Genomic DNA, 22,475 nt, shown 5'->3' with positions numbered 1-22,475 from the left:
TTCTTGTTTCAACTTTACTTTTTTTAAATTTTCAAATCATTGGTAATTTGTAGAGTAAATCATATTGATATTAATTGCCGTTGCCGGTTGGTCTTATGATTTGTTTGTTAGTTTGTTGATTTACATGTAATTGAGGGTATACAGAACGATGTTGAACAAATACTCCAACTTACCAAGCCCATCGGATCAAGTCTACATGACACAGTTTTGAAACAAGTATCCCTTTTACCTCGTGAATTCGGTGTCTCTGTACGCATTACGCAAAGCGGGGAGTTTCCTCCAGCCAAAGATAAAGAACCGCAAGTTATGATATTATGATAATTGTATATAAGTTCCATGGATAGTTCAAATCAAAATGGAATCAATTGGTCAACGTTGATAACGGCGACAATTGCTTTGTGCTAGCATCTAATCGCAGTAATTGAAGTGGAATTAGCGTGAATGACCACATTCATTTTCCTCTTGATAAATGCAAGAACTTCGTTCATGAGTTCGACAGTACATTCATTTTATTTTAGTGGGGAAACAACCGGGAACTTTCCCAAATTTCACTTGTGAATTGAATCATATAACCACAATTGATAATTTGGTGTATATGTGTTTTGGAGAAAATTTGTAATTAAGAAGTTCGAAAAATCACACCACATGTTGTAGAATTTCAGTTTGTTTTAAACATTTCCCCCAAAAGTTCAAGACAAACTTTCCAATAACCAAGCGTCATAAAAGTCGGGAAAACTTTAGTTGTCCTTTGCGGAATAGAGTAAGGGAATTCGATTTATATCTGTAAAATACTTTTCCATAATACGCGATTCATTAATATTCAATTAGACATGTAAATAAGATTTCACAGCACTCATTGTGTAGAATTAATCACGCTAACTCTCTATAAGCACTAATCTTCTCCATTAAAATTTTTACAACAGTTGGTACACAAGATTTTTTTTAAAGATTTACATTTAGGTAAATGCAATTTAGCAATGTTTCTTATGTTGTAATGTCAGCAGGATATTGTTTGAAGTCAAATTCTGGTCCACTTTATGTATTGTTTTTATTCATGGTGGGTTTTTCCCCCTAATTTGAAACTGCCCCAACCTGTTTCCAAATAAAGAGATTTTCTCGATGCTTGTAAAGTTCATCCTTTAACTAATGCTGATTAGTTGAAATGCTTCTAGCTAATTTTTGCATAGTCGTTTTAAGTTGTACATCCTCCCTATACTCTGTTGGTTAAATATTGTTTAAGGGGTTACTCTACATCGTCATAATGGCTGACTTCCTTTTAAAACCTGGATGAAAATATAGATATCAGCAAATGTATATTCGTTCGAAAGATCATCGCTAGCTGAGTAGCACGTCGACTGCTGAACTGTAGATCGCGGGTTCGAATCCAGCAGGGGTTTTAAAATTTGTTTCAGATTGGTTTCTACTAAAACTGCAGTTTTTTACTAAATAAAGTAAAATTGAAAGTTTTCACTTTCAAAATATTGTTGTACACATCCTCCATTTTCATCTATATCAAATTTTTCTGGTGTAGCATACCTCGAGATTGTTTCACTCATATGATGACGTCACCATTGCCGGTGAAGGGCTGCGGCGCTTACGGTCTTTGCTTTGTCATGCCACACTTGCTGTGATACGGGACCTCGGTTTTTGCGGTTTCATCCGAAGGAACGCCCAATTTAAGTCACCTCTTACGACAAGCAAGGGGTACTGAGGACATATTCTAACGCGGATTTCCACGGGACCCTATACTCTGATCGAATCTACTTTAGATAACTTTTTGATAACTCTAACATTCTTTTAGTTGAGAATTCGTGATTGAAAATTCCAAGATTTCAGACAATTATTGAATATCGCGTCATATGAAAATACTTTAAACACATGAATAATTTCTAGATATTATTTGAGAACTAAGTTTTGAGTGCCACAACATGCTAGAAAAATATGGATATTTCGAAATGGAAAGACCACAAACTCTATTGCCATTCTCCAATTTACAAGGTGATCATTCTTAAAGGTCTGAAATATTCGGTATCAGCTGAAGAGGAAAACAGTGCAAGAATATGAGTTTAATGTTCCTTTATTTTCTTGAGAAAACGAATTTGCTCATTTAAAAGGCATGATCTTAATTCAATTTTGGAAACTGCTTTTTAAACCAAATGTACGTGCTTCTTATGAATTTAATAAACTATTTATGGACTCTTACAACCGGTTTTACCATTATTGAATTATTACTACTAAATGAATTACCATTAATGATTTCTCATTCAGACAAGGAAGTACTATCTCTAGTGTTTTAAGTTCACCTGAGTGAAGCCTGTCGCAACCCACGCCGTCATTCAGTACTGTCAGGACTTTGATATATAACAACATACCATTCTAAGCAGACCATTAGTTCTGTCGGTCTTAAGGGTACAAAATGTAAGGGCAAAAGAACAAACACGTAAAGACGACGGAGGGGGGGGGCATTGCTTTTTTGCACGATCATGTCTTTGACCTCGTATTTTTGCCTTTGCTTATGCACAATAGGACTTATTCATTACACATGCGTGAAACAAGAACAAATGAGATATGACAATGAGGATACGGATGTAGTAGATTTTAAAACTACAACAGTAAAATTGAATTGAATCAATAAACAAATTTGAAAAATTCCAAATAATTAACATATCGTATCGTGTACAGGATCAAGTCATTTATATATATTATACAAACGTATACGTCCAAACAAAAAAGATCAAACATGAAAGCTCTATCTAAGATATTGAAGAGGTAAAACTTTTGTTAAGAGTAGATCAAACTTTCAGGTCAATGACTAAAGTATGACATAGTCTTGTCATGAAGAATATATATGCAAAATTTAAAAGCTCTCTAATTCTGAAGATGTTTAACAGGTTACGGGTTTTTTTTTAAAGTAGATCAAATCAAAAAATCAAAGGTCATGTTATGAAGTGAAAGGTCCTCTCATATAGAACCCATATACAAAATATAAAAGCCCTACCTTAAAACCTTCAGGATGTATTGAATAGGTCAGGGTTTTTCAAAAGTAGGTCAAACTCAAAGGTAAAAAAATCGTGTCACGCGGCCTTGCCTTGAAGAATCTATATACAAAATACGAAAGCGCTACCGAAAATATTTCCGGATATATATCATGGGTTATGTTTTCTTAAAAGGTCAAACTCCGATTTCAAGGTCACAAGATGACAAGGTCAAATGTCATGAAACGAAAAGAAAGGCTTTGCTACAAGAAATGTATATGAAAGATAGGAAAGATATATCTTAAATAGTTCAACACATATTGAATATGAAATTTTTATGAAAAGTAGGCCAAACTTCCTGGTCAATGTCACAAGGTCATACACCATTGAAAGGTCTTCCGTAAAGAATGTTTATCCAAAATATGAAATCCCCAACGTAAATAGTTCAAGATATACTTTTTAAAGATTTCCCCTATGTAAATCCTATACGGTACCAATTTGATGCACCAGATGCGCATTTCGACAAATAATGTCTCTTCAGTGATACTCAACCGAAATTTTTGAAATCCGAAATAAAAGTAAACTTGTAGGCCCTAAGAGCTATTTTAGGGAAAAACAGAGTGCCAAAAATGTGGAGTCAAATTCGTCTAAGGATAAGAGCTATGCATGAGGGGGATAATCCTTAATTTTGAAATGAATTTCTAAATTTTATCACAGCAATTAAATATACATTCGTATTTTCAAGCTAGTAACGAAGTACTTAGCTACTGGGCTGTAGAGACCCTCGGCGACTAACAGTCCACCAGCAGAGGCCTCGACTCAGGGGTCATAATGTAAAACTTATGCGGTACAGCATATATAATGATATATATAATGATCCCCTGTTGTGACCCTACCCTACCTCCGGGATCATGATTTGCACAAACTTGGATCTACTCTATAGCTGTAAGCTTTCATCTACAACTTTTCTGGACCAGTGGCTTTTTTTTTTGTAAGATTTTAAAAACAATTCTCATATATTCGCATGTGAAACTTTGATCCCCTACTGTGGCCCAACCCCACCCATGGGGGCATGATTTAAAATGAAAACCTTGAAGATGCACTATTTAGAAATCTTTCATGCAATTTTCAACTTTTGTGAACCAGTGATTCTTGAAAAGAAGATTTTGAAATGATATCACCCTATCTTTTCCTCTATTATTTGATTTAAGTATGTGATTATCTCTCCTTTGAAGGAGACATGACCCTTCATTTGAGTAGACTACAATCCTCTTTCCCCATTAATGAACTGTATAAAGTTTGATTGAAATTGGTCCATTGGTTCTGGAAAAGATGGAAATGTGAAAAGTTCACGGACGGACAGTCAGACGACAGACGGGTTTAGCTATAAAAAAAAAACGAGATCAGTTAATAGAAGAGCGCCATTTGTGCCCATGAGAATTCCAATGGATCGAAGACCTGTTGTTCTTTGATTTCCTGGATATTTTCAATGCATATATTGATTGCAAGTTAATTACACTTTTGAAAACAGCTATGAAATTTTTGATATGATCATTATCATTAACTAAATTCCTCGTGTTATGACGTTCCAGTACAGTAATAGGGTATGAGATGATATTGATATTATGTTTTTTATTTTAAAGCAATTAAATGCAATCAACCTTGGGGGACCAGAAACAATCCCATCATCATTCCTCTTAAATCACAGTACTCATTTAACGAAACAATAAATTTCAAGTGTGATACTGGCTTCAAATTGAGAGGATCTTCTTCAGCAGTGTGTGGACAAAACTCTACATTTATATATGAAAACAGACAACCAAACTGTGAAGGTATGCTGTTAGTAAATATATATGTCCCCCGCTTTCGTTGTTTTATCAAATAAGCAACCAGTATGAAAAGTGAAGATGACTAACAGCGATTAATCGAATAAATACTATAAGGAGTACTAATTTGAGAACAAGGCAAATATGGGTCCCTGAAAACATCAGAGATGGGATCAGGTGCCGAGGAGACATAAGGATCCCCTGTTGACCGGTCTCAACCGACGGTGACCTAATTCTTAATCAGGTAAATGGAGATGTCTGTAGTCACAATCAATAGTAAAGAACCGTATAACAAGTTATTTAAAACACTTTAGACAGGTCAACCTAACAACAGATTGGATTTTCAAATTAGATAATTATAGTGACCATGGAAATTTCAAAATACTGACTATACAAGAATCCTCACGTAGTCGAAGCTTAAATAATGCTTCCGTGAAAATTCACAATGCCGTAGAGAAAGAACACGTCCCGAACCCCAACTTTCTGTAATGGTTTACGCTTGGAATAAAATCTTAAGTGCTTTTATACAAAAGAATTGTCCTTGATTTCCATATATACTGTTAACTCAAATCCCATGTCACTTTGTTTTTAGGAAACCAATTGCTGATTATCTAGAGTTTAAAAAAAAACACAACTCCATACATGTGCATGAATTTGATCTTTACTGAATTTCGCCCCACTTTGTACCTTTGAGACAAAATTTCAACTATGGTATTTGCCAGGTTGAAAAATTTCTTCCAATTGAATAAAAATTAGTATCAGAAGGTAATTTCCAATGAAAACACACCTATCAGTGACGTTTCTTTCACGTAATTTTCAACTTTTGTGAACCAGTGATTCTTGAAAAGAAGATTTTGAAATGATCTCACCCTATCTTTGCCTTTAATGTTTGATTTAAGTATGTGATTATCTCTCCTTTGAAGGAGACACGACCCTTCATTTGAGTAGACTACAATCTTCTTTCCCCATTAATGATCTATATAAAGTTTGATTGAAATTGGTCCATTGGTTCTGGAAAAGATGGAAATGTGAAAAGTTTACGGACGGACGGTCAGACGACAGACGGATTTAACTCAGTTTACCTTTAAAAAAGAGGTCAGTTAATAAAGGAGTGCCATTTGTGCCCATGGGAATTTCAATGGATGGAAGACCTGATGTTCTTTGATTTCCTGGATATTTTCAATGCATTTATTGATTGCAAGTTAATTAGACTTTTGAATACAGCTATGGAATTTTGATATGATCAATATCATCAACTAAATTCCTCGTGTTATGACGTTCCAGTACAGTAACAGGGTATGAGATGATATTGATATTATGTTTTTTATTTTAAAGCAATTAAATGCAATCAACCTTGGAGGATCAGAAATAATCCCATCATCACTCCTCTTAAATCACAGTACTCATTTAAGGAAACCATAAATTTCAAGTGTGATACTGGCTTCAAATTGAGAGGATCATCTTCAGCTGTGTGTGGACAAAACTCTACATTTATATATGAAAACAGACAACCAAACTGTGAAGGTATGATGTTAGTAACTATATATACGTCCCCCGCTTTCGTTGTTTTATCAAATAAGCAACCAGTATGAAAAGTGAAGATGACTAACAGCGATTAATCGATTAAATACTATAAGGAGTACTAATTTGAGAACAAGGCAAATATGGGTCCCTGAAAACATCAGAGGTGGGATCAGGTGCCGAGGAGAAATAAGGATCCCCTGTTGACCGGTCTCAACCGACGGTGACCAAAATCTTAATCAGGTAAATGGAGATGTCTGTAGTCCCAATCAATTGTAAAGAATGATATAACAAGTGATTTAAAACACTTCAGACAGCAGTCAACCTAACAACAGATTGGATTTTCAAATTAGATAATTATAATGACCATAGAAATTTCAAAATACTGACTATGCAATAAACCGGTACAGAAAGTTCGTGACTCGAGTTCTTTCAATACAACACTGTGAATTTTCACACAAGCATTATCTAAGCTTCGACTACCTGATAAAACAGATACTGATTTTGACTGCGGATAACTCTGTTTACCTGATCAGGATATGGGGCTCACGGCGGGTGTGACCGGTCAACAGGGGATGCTTACTCCTCCTAGGCACCTGATCCCACCTCTGGTGTGTCCAGGGGTCCGTGTTTGCCCAACTATCTATTTTGTATTGCTTGTAGGAATTATGAGATTGATCACTGTTCGTTATCTTCACCTGGCATACTAACAATAAAGAAAATCAAAATCTTTTTTTTTCAAAACACTACACTCATGTGCGAAAGCTTTGAATACCCGGAGCAGTCATGAAATCAGATAATACAAATCTCGATATTTCCAAAGAAAGCTAGTGGGAGAAGAATTCAAATTTTATCCGTCATTTTACAATATCATAGTGACGTCATTTTGTTACAATCTGGTACAAATTCAGTGACAGCATACGGCAATCGTTTATCATTTTTATCAAGCTTTAAAGATCTATTGAATAATACACCACTTTTGGTAGTTAGTGACTCAAGTTCTTTACCTCAGTACACTTCAAAATGGATGATGTCACAATGAAAAAGTACGTTACGACGTATGGATCTACTGATCATACGCAGAGTAAGCTATTGCAAACCATATACAAGTGATAATGGAATATTGTTACATGCTGTGTATTGTGCAATATCACAATCGAGATTTTTTCACTCCATTATCGGTGAATGGCTACAATATTTAAGCATTTGCTCAGCTCTTATTGTCCTTGAGCAGGGAGGGATCTTTAGCGTGCCACACTTACTGTGACACAAGACCTCAGTTTTTGCGGTCTTATCCGAAGGCCCGGTGCCATTTAGTCGTCTCTTACGACAAGGAAGGGGTACTCAAGACCTATTTTAACCACAATTCCCACGAAATTGTATATGTATTCTTGTCCAATGAAACCTCGGTGAATCTTGCTTGGGAAAGGTACGATTTTAGTGCTGTTATAATCCATCATGTTTTGCAAAAAACCCTAAAATTTGACGATGTTTTACATTTCTGATCAAATATAAACAATGCTATCAATTTTTATGACATCTCCCAGCATTTCCCAAGAACATCTTACTACGCTCTACCTCTCTAATGATTTAATATTTCAACGCTATGATATTTTTCACCTGCGCCAAAGTCATTTATTGCAAAAAGTTTGTAAAGTATCAATAATGGGTCACGTAACTGATACAAAGATGTGACAAATGGGGTGCTCTCTCGTATATCAAATATTCCTAGTTTCGTCTAACTAATGAGTATCTACGTGGCGACATGAATCTTGGCGACTTAATGGCAGATTTGTGAAGTGTCATTTTATTACTTTTACATAAGGCAAGTAATCTTAAGGTTGACGAGGTGTTGATTTGTTCAAAACTTTGAGATAGTTAAGAAACAGTGAAAATAGGGTATGGTGATATAAACAAATCTTTTCAATAACCACGGAAACAGAAAATCCTAATCTTACCGATGCACACTCACGTTAACTTAGAGTTTTAAGCTTTTTGACATCACAAACAGCTGATTCTTCTCTTGAAATGGACCTCGGAAATATTCATATTATGTTATAAGCTGTCTGACGTGTTTCATACCGATTGTTAAGCCGTTCTTAACACTGATTTTGACTGCGGATAACTCCGTTTACCTGATGAGGATATGGGGCTCACGGCGGGTGTGACCGGTCAACAGGGGATGCTTACTCCTCCTAGGCACCTGATCCCACCTCTGGTGTGTCCAGGGGTCCGTGTTTGCCCAACTATCTATTTTGTATTGCTTGTAGGAGTTATGAGATTGATCACTGTTCGTTATCTTCACCTTGCATAAGTCATTCAGAAATTAATTTGTTAAACACCACTCCATCAATTGAGCTAAAGGGTTAACCCACTAGCCGGAACTAGTAGGAATGCCATATCACTCACACTACCACAGAAGTTCGAGGGATTACACAGGTAAACTAAAGAACTTTTCTCAAGGCAATCTATCGAATTAATGTCCAAACGTCCTCCTGTAGAATAGCTGCATGTTTGTTCATTGTAGGTACCAGGGCTGTACAAAATGTCTTCTCGTCACTTTCAGTTTAACTGTGCGATATTTTCGATCGATTACAGTTAATTGCCCTCTTAAAACTTCCCCCATACAATCATGCATATACAAAGTGATAAGAATACCGTAAACACATTCATTTTTGTTTTGATCAAGATTTTAGAACTTTTGGTGATGGGAAAACTCGTGTTTATTTCCAGATATGTAACACTATTTCAAGTCGGTAAATGTGTTAGTTTGTGTTCACTGTTGTGTTGTGTTTTACTAACACTGTTAATATTTTTTGTAACCCAAGTCCTGTGTACATATTTCCAAACATTTTCTTCATAACATCTTAACATGTCAAAAAGAAGCTGTTGTGTGAAAGGGTGCACAAACAGCTGGTATACTTTGCAAAAATAGAAACAACAGTTTTGTACCACACATAAATCAAATTTCGGAACCGGAAGATGTATCTGCGATCCTTCGTTTCTCCTTATTCCTTTTCCAAAAGCGACTAAAGACTCTCATGCAAGAGCTGTCTGGGTTAACAATGTCAATCGCTCCTCGGGAAATCGTAACTGGGAGCCATATTCCTATTACTCCAAGGTGTGCTCACACCATTTTGTAGATGGGAAACCAACAACAATAAATTCCTACCCCACTCTACACATGGTCCACTCTCATCCGGTGATGCAAGGTAGAGCTCCTCCAAAAGAAAGATTACATGATCTTTCATATGCAAACAAGAAAATAAAATATTTAGACGAATTGAAAGACAATAGCATGGTCTTGGATGAAAATACTCTGAAACAAAGTGTTTCTTTTGATCATGATTATGTTGAAGTTTGCAATCCATGTATGCAGAAAAGCACTGGAATTTTGAATCTGAAATCAAGAATTAAAATCCTTGAATCTGAACTGGCCAAGTCGAGGGAGGAAAATAACATGTTGAAAAGGAAAACAGTCTATATAAAACCCACTGATATGTTAAAATCTGACAAAAAAGTTTTTATACAGGTTTTCCTTCATTGAGTTCTTTCAATGCTTTGCACAACACTCTACAGTCTATGCTTAAAAGTGTTAGGTATTGGAAGGGTCCAGCTTTCCATTGCAACACCCTAAAACACAAAACATTCAAGAAGTCAAGGGTTTTTAAAAAGCTCTCCTCAAAAGATGAATTGTTGTTGACGTTAATGAAAATCTGCCTTGGGTTTAATAGATCAAGATTTAGCTGATAGATTTTTCATTTCAGTGTCATATGTTTCAAGAATATTTACTACTTGGGTGAAAATTTTGAGCAAATTTCTTGGTCAATTAGTTCTCAATCCCCCCCCCCCCCCCCAAAGAAACTGTTCGTGTAAATTTGCCCCCGAAATTTAAAACACCAAGATACTCATCAGTTCGACACATAATTGATAGTTTAGAGGTCTTCATTGAGAAACCTCAGAGTATGATGGTTTCCAACCAGTGCTGGAGTGATTACAAGCATCACTATACTGCAAAATTCCTTGTAAGTATCACTCCTGCAGGAATGATTAATTTTGTGTCGAACTGTTGGGGAGGTAGGGCCAGTGATAAATACATAACTCTGAATTCTGGGTTTCTTGATTTGGTAGAACCCCACGATAGTGTTATGGCTGACAAAGGGTTCAGCAGTCTTATTGAAGAACTTACGCTCTGTCATGCCAACTTGCTTGTTCCACCAGGAAGGCATGGTTTAGCAGAAATGACTGCATTTGATGTTCAGAAAACGAAAGAAATAGCAAATAGAAGAATGTATGTGGAACAAGCTATAAGAAGAATCAAATTCTTTCGTTTACTGAAATTTGAAGTTCCTGCTACTATTTGTGATCACTTGGATGATATACTCAAAATTGTTTGTGGGATATGCAATCTATATCCACCTCTTCTTTGATATAATTAAAAACTTACAGAATCAAGAATACTTTTCACTTTAGAAACATTTATATTTTGTGATAAATTATCAACAAATATGAAAAGTAAAACATGCACAAAATTACTGTAATCTTTGTGTCAATTATTCAGACTTATTTTCACTACATTTCAGAGAGTTGAGGACATATCTAGTAATGCATGAGTCCCAGGTTCAAAACTTGATTGTTTCAAAGATTTTTCTCGTCTTCTTTGCTACAGTAATGTACATTTATACAACTTTAAAACTGTAAATACATAAGAGCTGACTTTAAAATATTACTTGCAATTGCAACAACTGGGAACTATATCAAAATCTGCTAACTGGAAATATATATCCCAGGATATTTTCTAAAAACAAGATAGAATGCAAGTGAATGTTTGTGAATTGTGATGAAAGATTGTGTGGTATTGAGAAAAGACACACATCTCCTTAACATATTGTGTATATGCTAATATTGTTTCCTACAGTTGTGTACATTAATTATGTTATTCACATATGATGGTTAATTATATACCCCATAGTATTCATTCAGAAGGTTTATATTGTGAAATATAGTTTGATACAGTAAAGTACATAAATTCTGTTACAAATTTCACATACCATAACAATAACATATCATGGAACATGTACACTTACTCAAAAGGTCCATACTGTGAAAAATGAATTGATGCAGTAGTGTACATAAATACATGCACTGTTATTGTAATATAATAACAAAAAAAGAATAGTACATTTGTACAGAAAGTTCATGAAAATAGTGTGCATCAATTCCATTATTTACATAGAACTTTCGCTACAATACCAATATGGTATTTGCGATAGTTTTGCATCTGTTAAGTTAACACATTTATAGTGGTACCACAAACCACATAACTCACAACAGATACTTCTGTCTTTCAAGGCATTGACATGGTTAGCAATAACATGATTGCAACATGGACAAAAATATGTATCTCCTTCAACATTATTTGCATTTTCATCTACTTCCATTGATTCCACACACATTGATTTTTCAATACCGTGAAATTTTAACTCCGGCAATACAAAAGAAAAGAAAGAGTACTGAAGACTTTTGAAAATATCTGTAAAATATCTTTCATTGTAATCCATTCTCTCTGTAAAAGTACCATTGCAAGTATACACAAAAAATCACACCATTTCCTTCCAGTAACAAACATCTGTCCTTGAACTTGAGCAAAATAAGAATGATTAATCTTCAATGATAATTTTCCAGATTTGTAACTAAGATATTCAGGAATAATGCATGAACAAAATGACAAACATGTACTACATTTTGTTATCAATGGACATTTGATTTCAACACAGCCATCACCACAGCATGAACATGAAACTAACAAATCTGGAGTGGATGCAATATAAGTGTGTACAGAATCAAGAACAATACCACATTCTCCTGATTTCACATTCTCATGTGTTCTACAAATTTCTTTCACATAAATTTCCTTAGCAACTGGTTCCATTTCTCTACCGTATTTAAGAGACTTAATATTGGGATTTATTTTTGTATAATCCATGATATTTCTCACAAGAGGTTTTACATCATGCACAACAGTGGGTTTATTGTTGATGGAATTCACTTTAGTGTGAATAGAATAGAAGTTGGAAGATGTTAATCGACTATTTCGCAAGTCATGCCAATTAGCATTAGAGGATTGCCCTTTAGTACTATTACTTATGTAAGTAACTGTAGAAGAAGGTATCTTGATGCTCAGATCTGATCGATCATAGATTTCATGAGAAATTGCTGGATGTCGATCTGTGGACAATCTTTCTCCTTTACATGTTCTTTTGATTGTGTAGACTGCCCCTTGGCTTGGTTATGTGGATCAACATCAATACCTTTAATGAATTTTAATGTGTTTTTCATATCATAATATGCAGTTTCTATTATCTAGATTTAAAAAATATTTTATCTCATCCTACTTGTTATTCCTTTGTTGCGTATTAAGAAATATGAATAATTTTTTCATATACCAAAAGGCCATACATATACTCGATATCAATGATTTAAAAATAAATCATCCACAATAATATGAGAAAACAATTATTCAGACAATCTTTTTCAAATAATGTATACCTTTGAATACACATGCGTCTGGCAAAGTTTTCCTCAGTGACTCCCTAAAGGCTGCTAGGAAGTTGTCTTCATCATCGTCGGGCATTGTATTAAATGTTGTTTTCTTGTTGGCAGTTGAAGCTCTTGTTTTCCTGTTAGTAAATAATTATGATCATTACATGTATGTGTGTGTGTCTGTGTGTGTGTATATATATAAACCCAGTTTTAAATTATCAGGCCTAACAGCACTAAATTAATTCTTTATATGCTTTATATGCTTTGCTCTCTTAAATGCTATGTCCTTTATCATTGCCGGCTCAATTGGTCTCTCTTTCGGCACCACCCATTCGCACTTGTTGGATGTACATGAAGTGTAACCCATCTTATTTGCATATTCCACGCGAAATAGCAATCCTGTCACATGATTACATGTTTGACCATACCTATTTTTCAAAGCCAAAAAACAAAATTACAACAAAAGGTTTTATAATATCGTTATCTATCATTAACTTGTTTAAAGATACATGTACAAAATACTGTATGTGATGTGTCCATAATTTAATACTGACCCTACTGTGCAAGTACAGAAAGCAGACTTGACTTCACCAGAGTCTTTGGCACAGCAAACCCACACTGTGTGGGGCTCAGAACTTAGGCTCTGTGAGGGGGTGCATTTAGCGCGCAGAAAACAATATGAGGTGGTCCTGTCAACATGGTGGTAAAACACTTCTTTTAGCCATTCACTTTGGAAAAATTGGTATGCTTTTCCCACTTTGTACTGGTTTAGATGTTTCTTTGCAGTGTCATCTGTCTCATACCTTTCAATAATGGATAACTGAATGTTCACTTTGCATTACTAGTACATAAATGTACATGTGTGTTAGAACTGATTACTGCTGAAAGTTAGTTCAAATAGAAATGTACAAATTTTACATACATATATTACCGGTACCAATACATGTGGGTATATTAAAAATACCAAACAGGGTATTATTTTCCCCCGAAATAATTATATTTCTTGGAAAACAATTATAATTTGATTTCAGTCTTAGCAGCTGCTTAGCTGACAACTAAGTATTGCATGAATTATTAAAAAAATTCTTGCATGATGCACACAAAGCCAAAGTAGTACTATGTTTTTGTTTGAAAAAATATTATACATTTATCATTGATGCACCTAAAGTTTGAGTGAAATTTTATTAACTGATATATCAACTCATTATATAATTATGTTTCCATCAGATTAAAATCAGATACATTGATCCGCTCACATAGATTAATTGCTACATATATTTGAACAATACAACAGCTACCATATGCATATACTGTATATTATTTTCTGCATGAAATTTCATTTGTAGACCCTAATATTATATAAAGAACTTTGTTATGGTTAAATATACAGTTATATTTGTTTATTGCTATACAGTTTATATTCCTATGTTTGGTAATAACGTACCTCATCAAAAACGCAGTTAAGTCAGTGATAAAAAGAGGTGGCCAATTTTTCATTCCTTGCTCTTCATCTTGCCAATTTTCATATAGCTGTAATGGATCTGGTAAAGTGCTTTCACCGAATTTGAACATATCTCTGTACGTCTCCGTATTAAAAATTTGACAGTCGATAGTTGTTTTCTTGTGTGCAAAACATCTATGGAAGCAATATGTCACATTAATTTAGAATCATTCAAATCTACTGTGGATTCAACTTTGATCACACTATACGGTCAAGGCGAGACCACATGAAAAATTAACCTTTTACTTATGATCAATTAGGAAAATTACATTTAAACGTTTTTTTCAAAACCTATTTGTTTTTACATGAGCTTCCCCCCGTGTAGGGTACATAAGCAAATATGCCTCATGTGAAATTCCCATGAATTTCATGTGAAAAGAGCATCGAATATCGATTCATACGAAAACGTTTTAGGTGAATTTCACGTGAAATTCTGAATTTCACGGGAACATATCTAACATGAAAATTTCACATGAATTTCATGTGGAAAGATTATGAAATGTGAACTCTCGTGTAGTACAGAATGCAGTGTTTTCACAACATGACTCCTGGAGTTAGACTGGGCTATGATAATAGAAATGTACTGTTAAGATATGGGTACAACTACCCAGGTTAGCTGTGCGGTCTATGTCCTTTGTGTTTGTTTTCTGAAGCCCAGGCGACTAATCTAACACATCGTTTTCTTCTTTTAACACTTTCATCCCATTTCTGAATTCTACATAAACAAATTCCATCAACAGTAATGCATTTATATATCATCAGTATTATAAATTAAATTATGTTTGCATGTTACATTTGTTATTTATTTCTAGCTATCAAATGCAACCAACCTCTGAAAATGACAAACAACTTGACGTATACCCCTGCTAAGCAAACGTTCTCATTCAATGTTAGCGTCCAGTTCCACTGTGATGAAGGCTTCAATATAAAAGGATCATCATTTGCAACCTGCAGTGAGAACTCTACGTTTATGTATCCAAATGGACAACCATACTGTGAAGGTATACATGATATCATTGTTGTTATTGTTTTGATAGAAAAAATAAACGATAGTGATCTGTGTAAACAAGATATCTAAAACATCCACAAATAGAAAATATATAAGTGTTGGCATGATGCTCTAGACATTACTTACACTTACCAATGTTTCGTCAATGATAATCCGCTGCTCGATCAATATTTTTATACCCTCAAATAAGAAGTCATGCTCACGTCACAAATAGGTTTGCTATGTATAAAAAAGTTTTAGGAGCACATCACAGGATAAAAATATGCCATTCAGTGAACTGAAAGTAATAACACCGTTACTCAAACTGACTAAAACCTTACTAAAAGTGACTGAAACATTAATGAAAGTGACTGAAAACATTAATGAAAGTGACTGAAAACGTTAATGAAAGTGACTGAAACATTAATGAAAGTGACTGAAACATTAATGAAAGTGACTGAAAACGTTAATGAAAGTGACTGAAACATTAATGAAAGTGACTGAAACATTAATGAAAGTGACTGAAAACGTTGCTGAAAGTGACTGAAAATGTTACTGAAAGTGACTGAAAACTTTACTAAATGGTGACTGAATGGCTGTGTTTCATCCTATAAATAAATATGTATTTTATTTTGTTTTCTGTTTTATTTTAGAAACGTAAATAATACATGAATAAATGTGTATGCTGTTTGTATTATATGAATGAGCAATGAAAGCATGGGGTTATTTCCATAATATTGACTATCATAAGAATTACCTCATGCTTCCATCATTAACATATCCCAAACTTCAAACAAACAAGAGATGCATACATGAGCTATATCAAGGATCAATGCAGATTTCCTCAATGAACAAAACTAAAAAATTTGTACATTCTTAATCTAAAAAAAAAACATCTTGGGTCCTTGTTTGCCCAACTTTTTATTTTGTATTGCTTAGAGGAGTTATGAGATTGACCACTGTTCGTTATATTCACCATTCCTTGCAGCACAATAAATAAAGTACATACGCTGATTTTTTCTATATTTCAATATTATCTTAAATGTAATAATAAAAATCCTCCTCGTATGTTCTAAAGAAAATTAGTTTTTTCTCAATAACATTTGAGTAAATGCATTGTATAGTCTATTAGAGTAAGACATGTCGTCATTTTACATATACGATGCATACACTATATAGTCACTTATTAGATTTGTAACTGACTGTCTACGGATATATATTGGGTTAATCAATCTCATAGACGGCTCAGTGATTTATTTTCTCGAGGACCATTATGTGACAAGAAGTCAACATATTCACAAGAAACGATAATCACAATATTGAATGTAAAGACGATTGTTAACAATAAATAATAAATCAAGGATATTGAATTCAACATTACATTGTTTAATTCTGTTAACAACAAACCCCTCCCCAGTGTTTGTATCTACGAGCAGTTCTAAACCATGTCATGGTAGACGTGACCAGTGTCCGATATAAAAGTTTGGTGATACCCCTACCTTCCACATTCGGCAGATGAAAACAGCCTTGAAACTGTTGAACATTTAAGAAATGAACATCACTTTTGAGCTGTTCATGGTCAGTATGAACGGATTTGGATTTAAGGCAAATTTTGTGAATCGCGCTAGCGATTCACTGAGAATTTGCCTCAAATCCAAATCCGTTCATACTGACCATGAACAGCTCAAAAGTGATGTTCATTTCGTATATTTATATTCATTTACTAAAGCACCATTTGTTTATACTGCTTCTATTTTGTTGCATAAAACGAACTCCTAGCCTCTGTCACAGTAGTTATTGTGACGTATGTCAACACATAGACATGACGTCACATTTCGTCTCACCCTGCCTTTTATCAATATTGCAAGGTGCACTGTGTTTTGGAGGTAGGAGACCGCAAGATTAAGATGATAATCCACGTAAGTTTACAATCTTAATCCAAAGGTGTGACTTGCGATATCTTTGTAACAGTTGTCTTATATTTTTTTTTCAAATCATTACGCTTTCTCAGTCACGTGCTTTAAGCAAGTTCATAATCCGTTCATAGTCAATGTGAACGGATTGTGTCGCGCGCTGAAATTGGTTGGTTCATAGAGGAAAATGTGATTTGCAATATAAATATATAATTATGAACATGTGTTTCTGTCAGTACACGAATAATCTACTCTTTCAAGATGACTCCATACGTTTTCTCTATTGAAGCGTCCACTTTGCAGTAAAAATGTCAAAAATAATAATAGCCAATATATAGTCAGACACTTTTTTTTTTTAATTTTTATAAAAGAATCGTCGAGCTATGTTTCGTAAAATCCGTGTTTATCATAAAAGTCAGTGTACCAACATTTTGTCTAATATCACAGTCAATATTTCTTCAAATCTGTACTCTCGCCTTTACCGTCAAGTATTTTTTAAAAACCCTCGCAGCATCTTTGTTCACTTTTTATTCTGTTCTCTTGAACGAGACATGTTTGACGCAAACACTAAGAAATTTGACGTCACACAAAGAGCCTCTACGACTATTTAAGATTTTAACTTTCCATTACAGTAGACGAGGTTCTTAACAAGGATCTGTATTTACAAGTTAAATAATTGATAGAAACACGTTTGATTCGGTTGTCATTCCGCCATATTACCGACTATAAGACATACCGGCTGGACATAGTGATATGGACGGCAATCACGTGGCTCAATTAAACCAATGACAAAGCGACATTTTAGTCCGAGGGGAAAAGGAAATTTCATAAACGTCATTGATTAATTCTGATATATGTTTATTTTAGCTGTTCAGTGTGTGTCAAAACTCACCGACCATCTCCAAATACAACAACAGAAAGCTACATACAGTTACAATGAATCGGTGTCGTTTTCCTGTAATACTGGATATCATTTAGTGGGAGACAAGACAGCAGTGTGCGGGCAACAGAACAAGTGGAACATTTCAAACTTTCCAACCTGCAATCGTAAGATTTATTTTGTTACGTTATTTCGTGATATTGTATTATATCAGACATACACTGTTATACAAGTCGTGTTTCCAGTCTGGTGAATCCAGCACTGGAGTACTAATCTGAACATATTGTGATGGCTATGGAGTAACACAAGCTCGGGTGATTTCGTCATAACCAAATTAACATTTTTACACCCACTAACCAATGGCTTCTTTTAAAACTTTTAGTTGTTACAACCACCTTTATTATAGATGACTCACCTGACAAGCAACTATAATAAAGGTAGATGACTCTCACCTGACAGGCAAACGGGGCCTCCGTGGCCGAGTGGTTAGAGCATCGCGCTCAAAATCACACAGCCTCTTACCTCTGATCGGCGCGGGTTCGAATCCTGCTCGCGCCGGTAAGTGAGAAAGTTTCCCAGTTTACTTTCGGAAGGTCGGTGGTCTCTTTACAGGTACATTGTGTTTGGGTTCTCTCTTTCATCAACAAAAACTGGGCGCCACCAGATAGCTGCAAAATTGTAGAGTGTGGCGGAAAAAATCCAAACAAGCCAATCCGATCCTGACAGGCAAGATAATCACTTGAACAATAAATTCTGGAAAAAAAATCATTGTACCGTAAGATTCAAATTCCCGATTGATTCATTTAAAAACTGTTTAAGGTATATTTCTCCCTTAGTAAATTAGAATTTATCTCTGCTATTTATAGATTTTCAGGTCTCTCAAATCACTAGTCTGAATATGTAGCAGACAAACTACGAGTAGTTAGTCTTGTCCCAGCAAATAGAGATGGGGATGTATACAGCGATCTTCCATCCTACTAAGCTCTTACTTAGCACGAATATTATTTATTATAGCATGTAATCACAGTTACCTGTCTTTGTTTGGGTCATATCTTAGTCATGAAGAGACATTTCTTGTTAGTACGTGACACATAGGTTGTCAGAATCAGGAAAATGTTTAACGACCCTACGCAATGTCATTAGGCCAATATCAAGGTCACGACTTAAAACAGAACAGAATCTCATAAATGACGTGACATCTGAACTACATGGGCAATGTTGACGATGGTCTTTCTGTAAAACATGTAAAACTATATAATTATACACTTTAAAATCCTTATCACAAATCTTATAAACCAGCACATCAAAACTATTTTTCTGACCATCCATGTCATCGAAATAATAAAATAATAATTAATATATATTGTAGAGCGTAAACTCCATATTGCTCTAAACGCTACTTAAATAAAAATAAAATTAGTAAAATAAGTTGTATCAGAACAATTGACTAGTAAGTGAAGATGAGGAGTCCGTTATGGTTGCACAACATAGAAAGCATTTCTTGCTATATCCAATATGAAATATTTTTTCATGTTTATACTCATTCTTTAAAGAAAATCTCATTCAACCATTTATTTTCAAATCAATCCCGAAAGTGTCACTGTGAAATCACAAAATCCATAGCATCCCGTTTTAAAAAAGGTCTACAACTCTTTTCACTGTCAATCCCCATATTTACAGGAATTACATGCAGTTTACCACAGACCCATGGAAACGATACACTCATAATTACCACAAACGCTTCTTTCGTGGACTTCCACACTGATGTTTATTTTTCTTGTAAACCGGGATTTTATTTGTCAGAGGAAGGAAATAGTAGAAAATGTAGAAATGATAGTCCGTTGATTATGCCAGAATGTAAAGATATATCATCGTTTTTAATTATACACGTGGAACTGTTTGTCAGTTTCATGCAATCAACATTTTTAAATAAGTGGCACTTTGTTGACAGTAACTACATGTATGCGTTGATATTCTCCTTTAAAGCTGTACTTTGCCGCAGACCGAAGTTTATTGACGAGGATATTTATTTGAATATTTCACTGCACAAGGAACAGTATGCATATGGCGACTTAATACAATTTACATGTATCAATGGGATACCCTTGAGTGGTCAAACAATCGCCGTCTGCGGTCAGAACAAAGAGTTCAATATCACCGATCAACACCCGGTCTGCAAAAGTACATGTAAGTCATTATTTCTAGTAAGGAGTATGTTTCAACTGATTAATATTCCATTTATTTAAATTCCGTGATATATTTAAACTTTTTTAAAACTGTAATGAATGCTAGTAAATCAAGGGAAACAATATGTTTGGCTTTATTGCGTATATATAGATTGTTTTCTACTTTTGTTTTCAAATTGTTATTTAACACTGAAAACGTATTATTTAAGAAATGAAACTTATTATTCTTGTTTTGATGAATGTATCAAACGACAAATTGGACGGGCAACATCATCAACGCGCGTAGCGCAATGAAATGCAATGCAAACAACAAAACTGGTTGTACGTTCAGGTCAGGTACAGTTACTGTGCAGAATTAGATTTATTATATGCCATATTAAAGGTGCAATGGTTTAAGGCTGAATTAGATATAAAGGATGAGAACAAACGGTGACTGGATATATGCTGCATTGTGTTGGAGGAGACGGTGAACATTGATTGTGACGTATGAACAGTGGAATGCGACTCGGCTCCATTGCAATATCAAGTAAAAAGCTCAACACCTCTTCATCTAAACCGCCCTGGTTGAGCCCCATATAACGCAGTTCAATGTCCTACGTCATCAAGTTATCACTATGTGTGTTGTTTCTTTAAATGTGTTTATGTTTTGTAACAACGGAAAAAATCAAACGAATACATTCCGTTTCCAATGCTTGTGTGGAAATTCCCGTTCTATGGATAGCGTTAAAAGTAGAACGGGGAATACCCATTCCAGAGAAACGTAGTCCCGTGTGCTTAGTGCAGATGAAATCCGGACGAAATTGTGTTTGACTAGGGAATCAAACGAAGTTTTCATCCAATCAGCATCGTTGTTTAGTCATCACTTTGATAGTTATTAAATGATTCAAATTTCCTTAGCTATGGAGACTGAAATTGCGATTTTTCTCCTTCCGTTTTACACCCTTTGCAGTTTCATTATTAGTAAAATGATATAAAAATTAGTACCCTATTAATTATGTAAATTCACGTCTCGGTCGTACATCTGCCTGATGAAATTACCAATAACTGAAGTCAACATAATCCTAAATTCATCAAATGAGTGGTGCAAGCGTGGCTTTTGCAAACGAACTGTTGCGAATTGAATGTTAATTAAAGCATTTTGCGTTTTCAAAAAAGTGTAAAATGTTGTAAAGCTACATAACTAAGTATTACTCCTTATTTTCTCCAGCCAAAGAGAGCTCTAGACAGGAAGAACCGGAAGTCGGTACAATTGTGGGAGCCGTGACGGGGGTGTCTCTTGTTCTAGCTATCACCGTCCTGATTGTTATTGTTGTCATACGGTTAAGGTAGAGTACTTATTCATAGATCATTCATTACGACAATGTTTTGTTTTGTGATTGTTATTTCTTGTTTATGTTGCGCTTTGCAAAGGAAGAGACACTGTCTATGTTAGGGTTGGCGCAGCGTCGGGATCGAGAATTCTGTCTGGTTGCGAGACAAACGCCTAAACCACTTGGTTACCACGACCATAAATATTCCCAATTACAGCTGAAAATGTTCAATATATTAATTTCCACTATGCTGTGAATACATTACGACACGCGATGAAAATTAGAGGAGAACGCAATAAAGCATCTACTTATCAGGATAGGAATTCAATAATTAAAATTGCAGTTTGTACATGTGTGGTCATTCAATCAATTTCTAATACACTGCACCAATTATCAAAAACCAAGAGGCATGTATACAGAATGGATACACATTTTTGTTGCTTGGATAGGAGAAGAGCAAGCAAGAAACCCAATTCTTACGTTAGAACAGATGAAAGTCATTCCCTGGACAACCTTGACCATCAATACGCTGAAGTACAGAAGAACAATAAACGGGATAAGCTTCCGAAGAACATAGGAAGTAAGAAAGCGATGCCACGAGTCAAAACTTGACAGTCGTATCACACTTTCAGATTAATACAATTTTCAAGAATGTTAACACGAAATTAATTACAGTACAAGATAAAGTTTTAGTGTGTTTCAATAAAGAAAATGATAACCTGATCAGTTTTGTCGAACAGAATGTACTTGACAAACATTCATCCAAATAATATTTGCTTTACATCAACATGTTGTGAGTTGATTAAATTAAAATACATGAGGTCCCTTATGA

At 34.8% G+C, this 22,475-nt stretch overlaps 2 protein-coding genes across 5 annotated transcripts in view; one reads left to right on the top strand and one right to left on the bottom strand.

Annotated features, from left to right (window-relative positions):
- The window catches only part of LOC125669227 (uncharacterized), a 90,740-nt gene that overhangs the window by 54,285 nt on the left and 13,980 nt on the right, over positions 1 to 22,475 (top strand). For 2 of the 3 annotated variants that reach the window (XM_056164233.1, XM_056164234.1), the window contains 7 exons: positions 4,619 to 4,807; positions 6,137 to 6,325; positions 15,179 to 15,367; positions 18,135 to 18,314; positions 20,134 to 20,334; positions 21,541 to 21,658; positions 22,093 to 22,223. In XM_056164233.1, coding sequence (XP_056020208.1) covers positions 4,619 to 4,807; positions 6,137 to 6,325; positions 15,179 to 15,367; positions 18,135 to 18,314; positions 20,134 to 20,334; positions 21,541 to 21,658; positions 22,093 to 22,223 — 1,197 coding nt within the window. The remainder of the gene's footprint in view (positions 1 to 4,618; positions 4,808 to 6,136; positions 6,326 to 15,178; positions 15,368 to 18,134; positions 18,315 to 20,133; positions 20,335 to 21,540; positions 21,659 to 22,092; positions 22,224 to 22,475) is intronic. The other variant, XM_056164235.1, reaches the window with a different exon arrangement.
- Positions 10,796 to 14,490, bottom strand: LOC125665445 (uncharacterized). Of its 2 annotated transcripts, XM_056164236.1 has the most exons (4): positions 14,310 to 14,490; positions 13,420 to 13,668; positions 12,872 to 13,293; positions 10,796 to 12,633 (listed from the first exon to the last, which is right to left on the bottom strand). In XM_056164236.1, the coding sequence occupies exons 1-3, from the start codon at positions 14,435 to 14,437 to the stop codon at positions 13,104 to 13,106; spliced, it is 567 nt and encodes a 188-aa protein (XP_056020211.1). In that variant the 5' UTR covers positions 14,438 to 14,490; the 3' UTR covers positions 10,796 to 12,633; positions 12,872 to 13,103. The 2 variants fall into 2 exon arrangements, 1 of the variants encoding a protein (XP_056020211.1); XR_008802742.1 differs by lacking the exon at positions 14,310 to 14,490 and having other exon boundaries at positions 12,872 to 13,002; positions 13,420 to 13,551.

The sequence above is a fragment of the Ostrea edulis genome, chromosome 4 (assembly GCF_947568905.1).
Source record: "Ostrea edulis chromosome 4, xbOstEdul1.1, whole genome shotgun sequence".
Classification (NCBI taxonomy): Eukaryota; Metazoa; Mollusca; class Bivalvia; order Ostreida; family Ostreidae; genus Ostrea; species Ostrea edulis.
This window is presented reverse-complemented; position numbering and strand designations above follow the sequence as displayed.

Bases quoted from the DNA above. Each gene is read 5' to 3' on its own strand.
- LOC125665445 (XM_056164236.1), bottom strand. From the start codon at position 14,437: ATGTTCAAATTCGGTGAAAGCACTTTACCAGATCCATTACAGCTATAT. The intron at 13,669-14,309 runs GTACGTTATTAC...CATTATTGAAAG, and splicing joins TTAACTGCGTTTTTGATGAG to GTATGAGACAGATGACACTG. The intron at 13,294-13,419 runs GTCAGTATTAAA...TTTGAAAAATAG, and splicing joins TTCTGTACTTGCACAGTAGG to GTATGGTCAAACATGTAATC.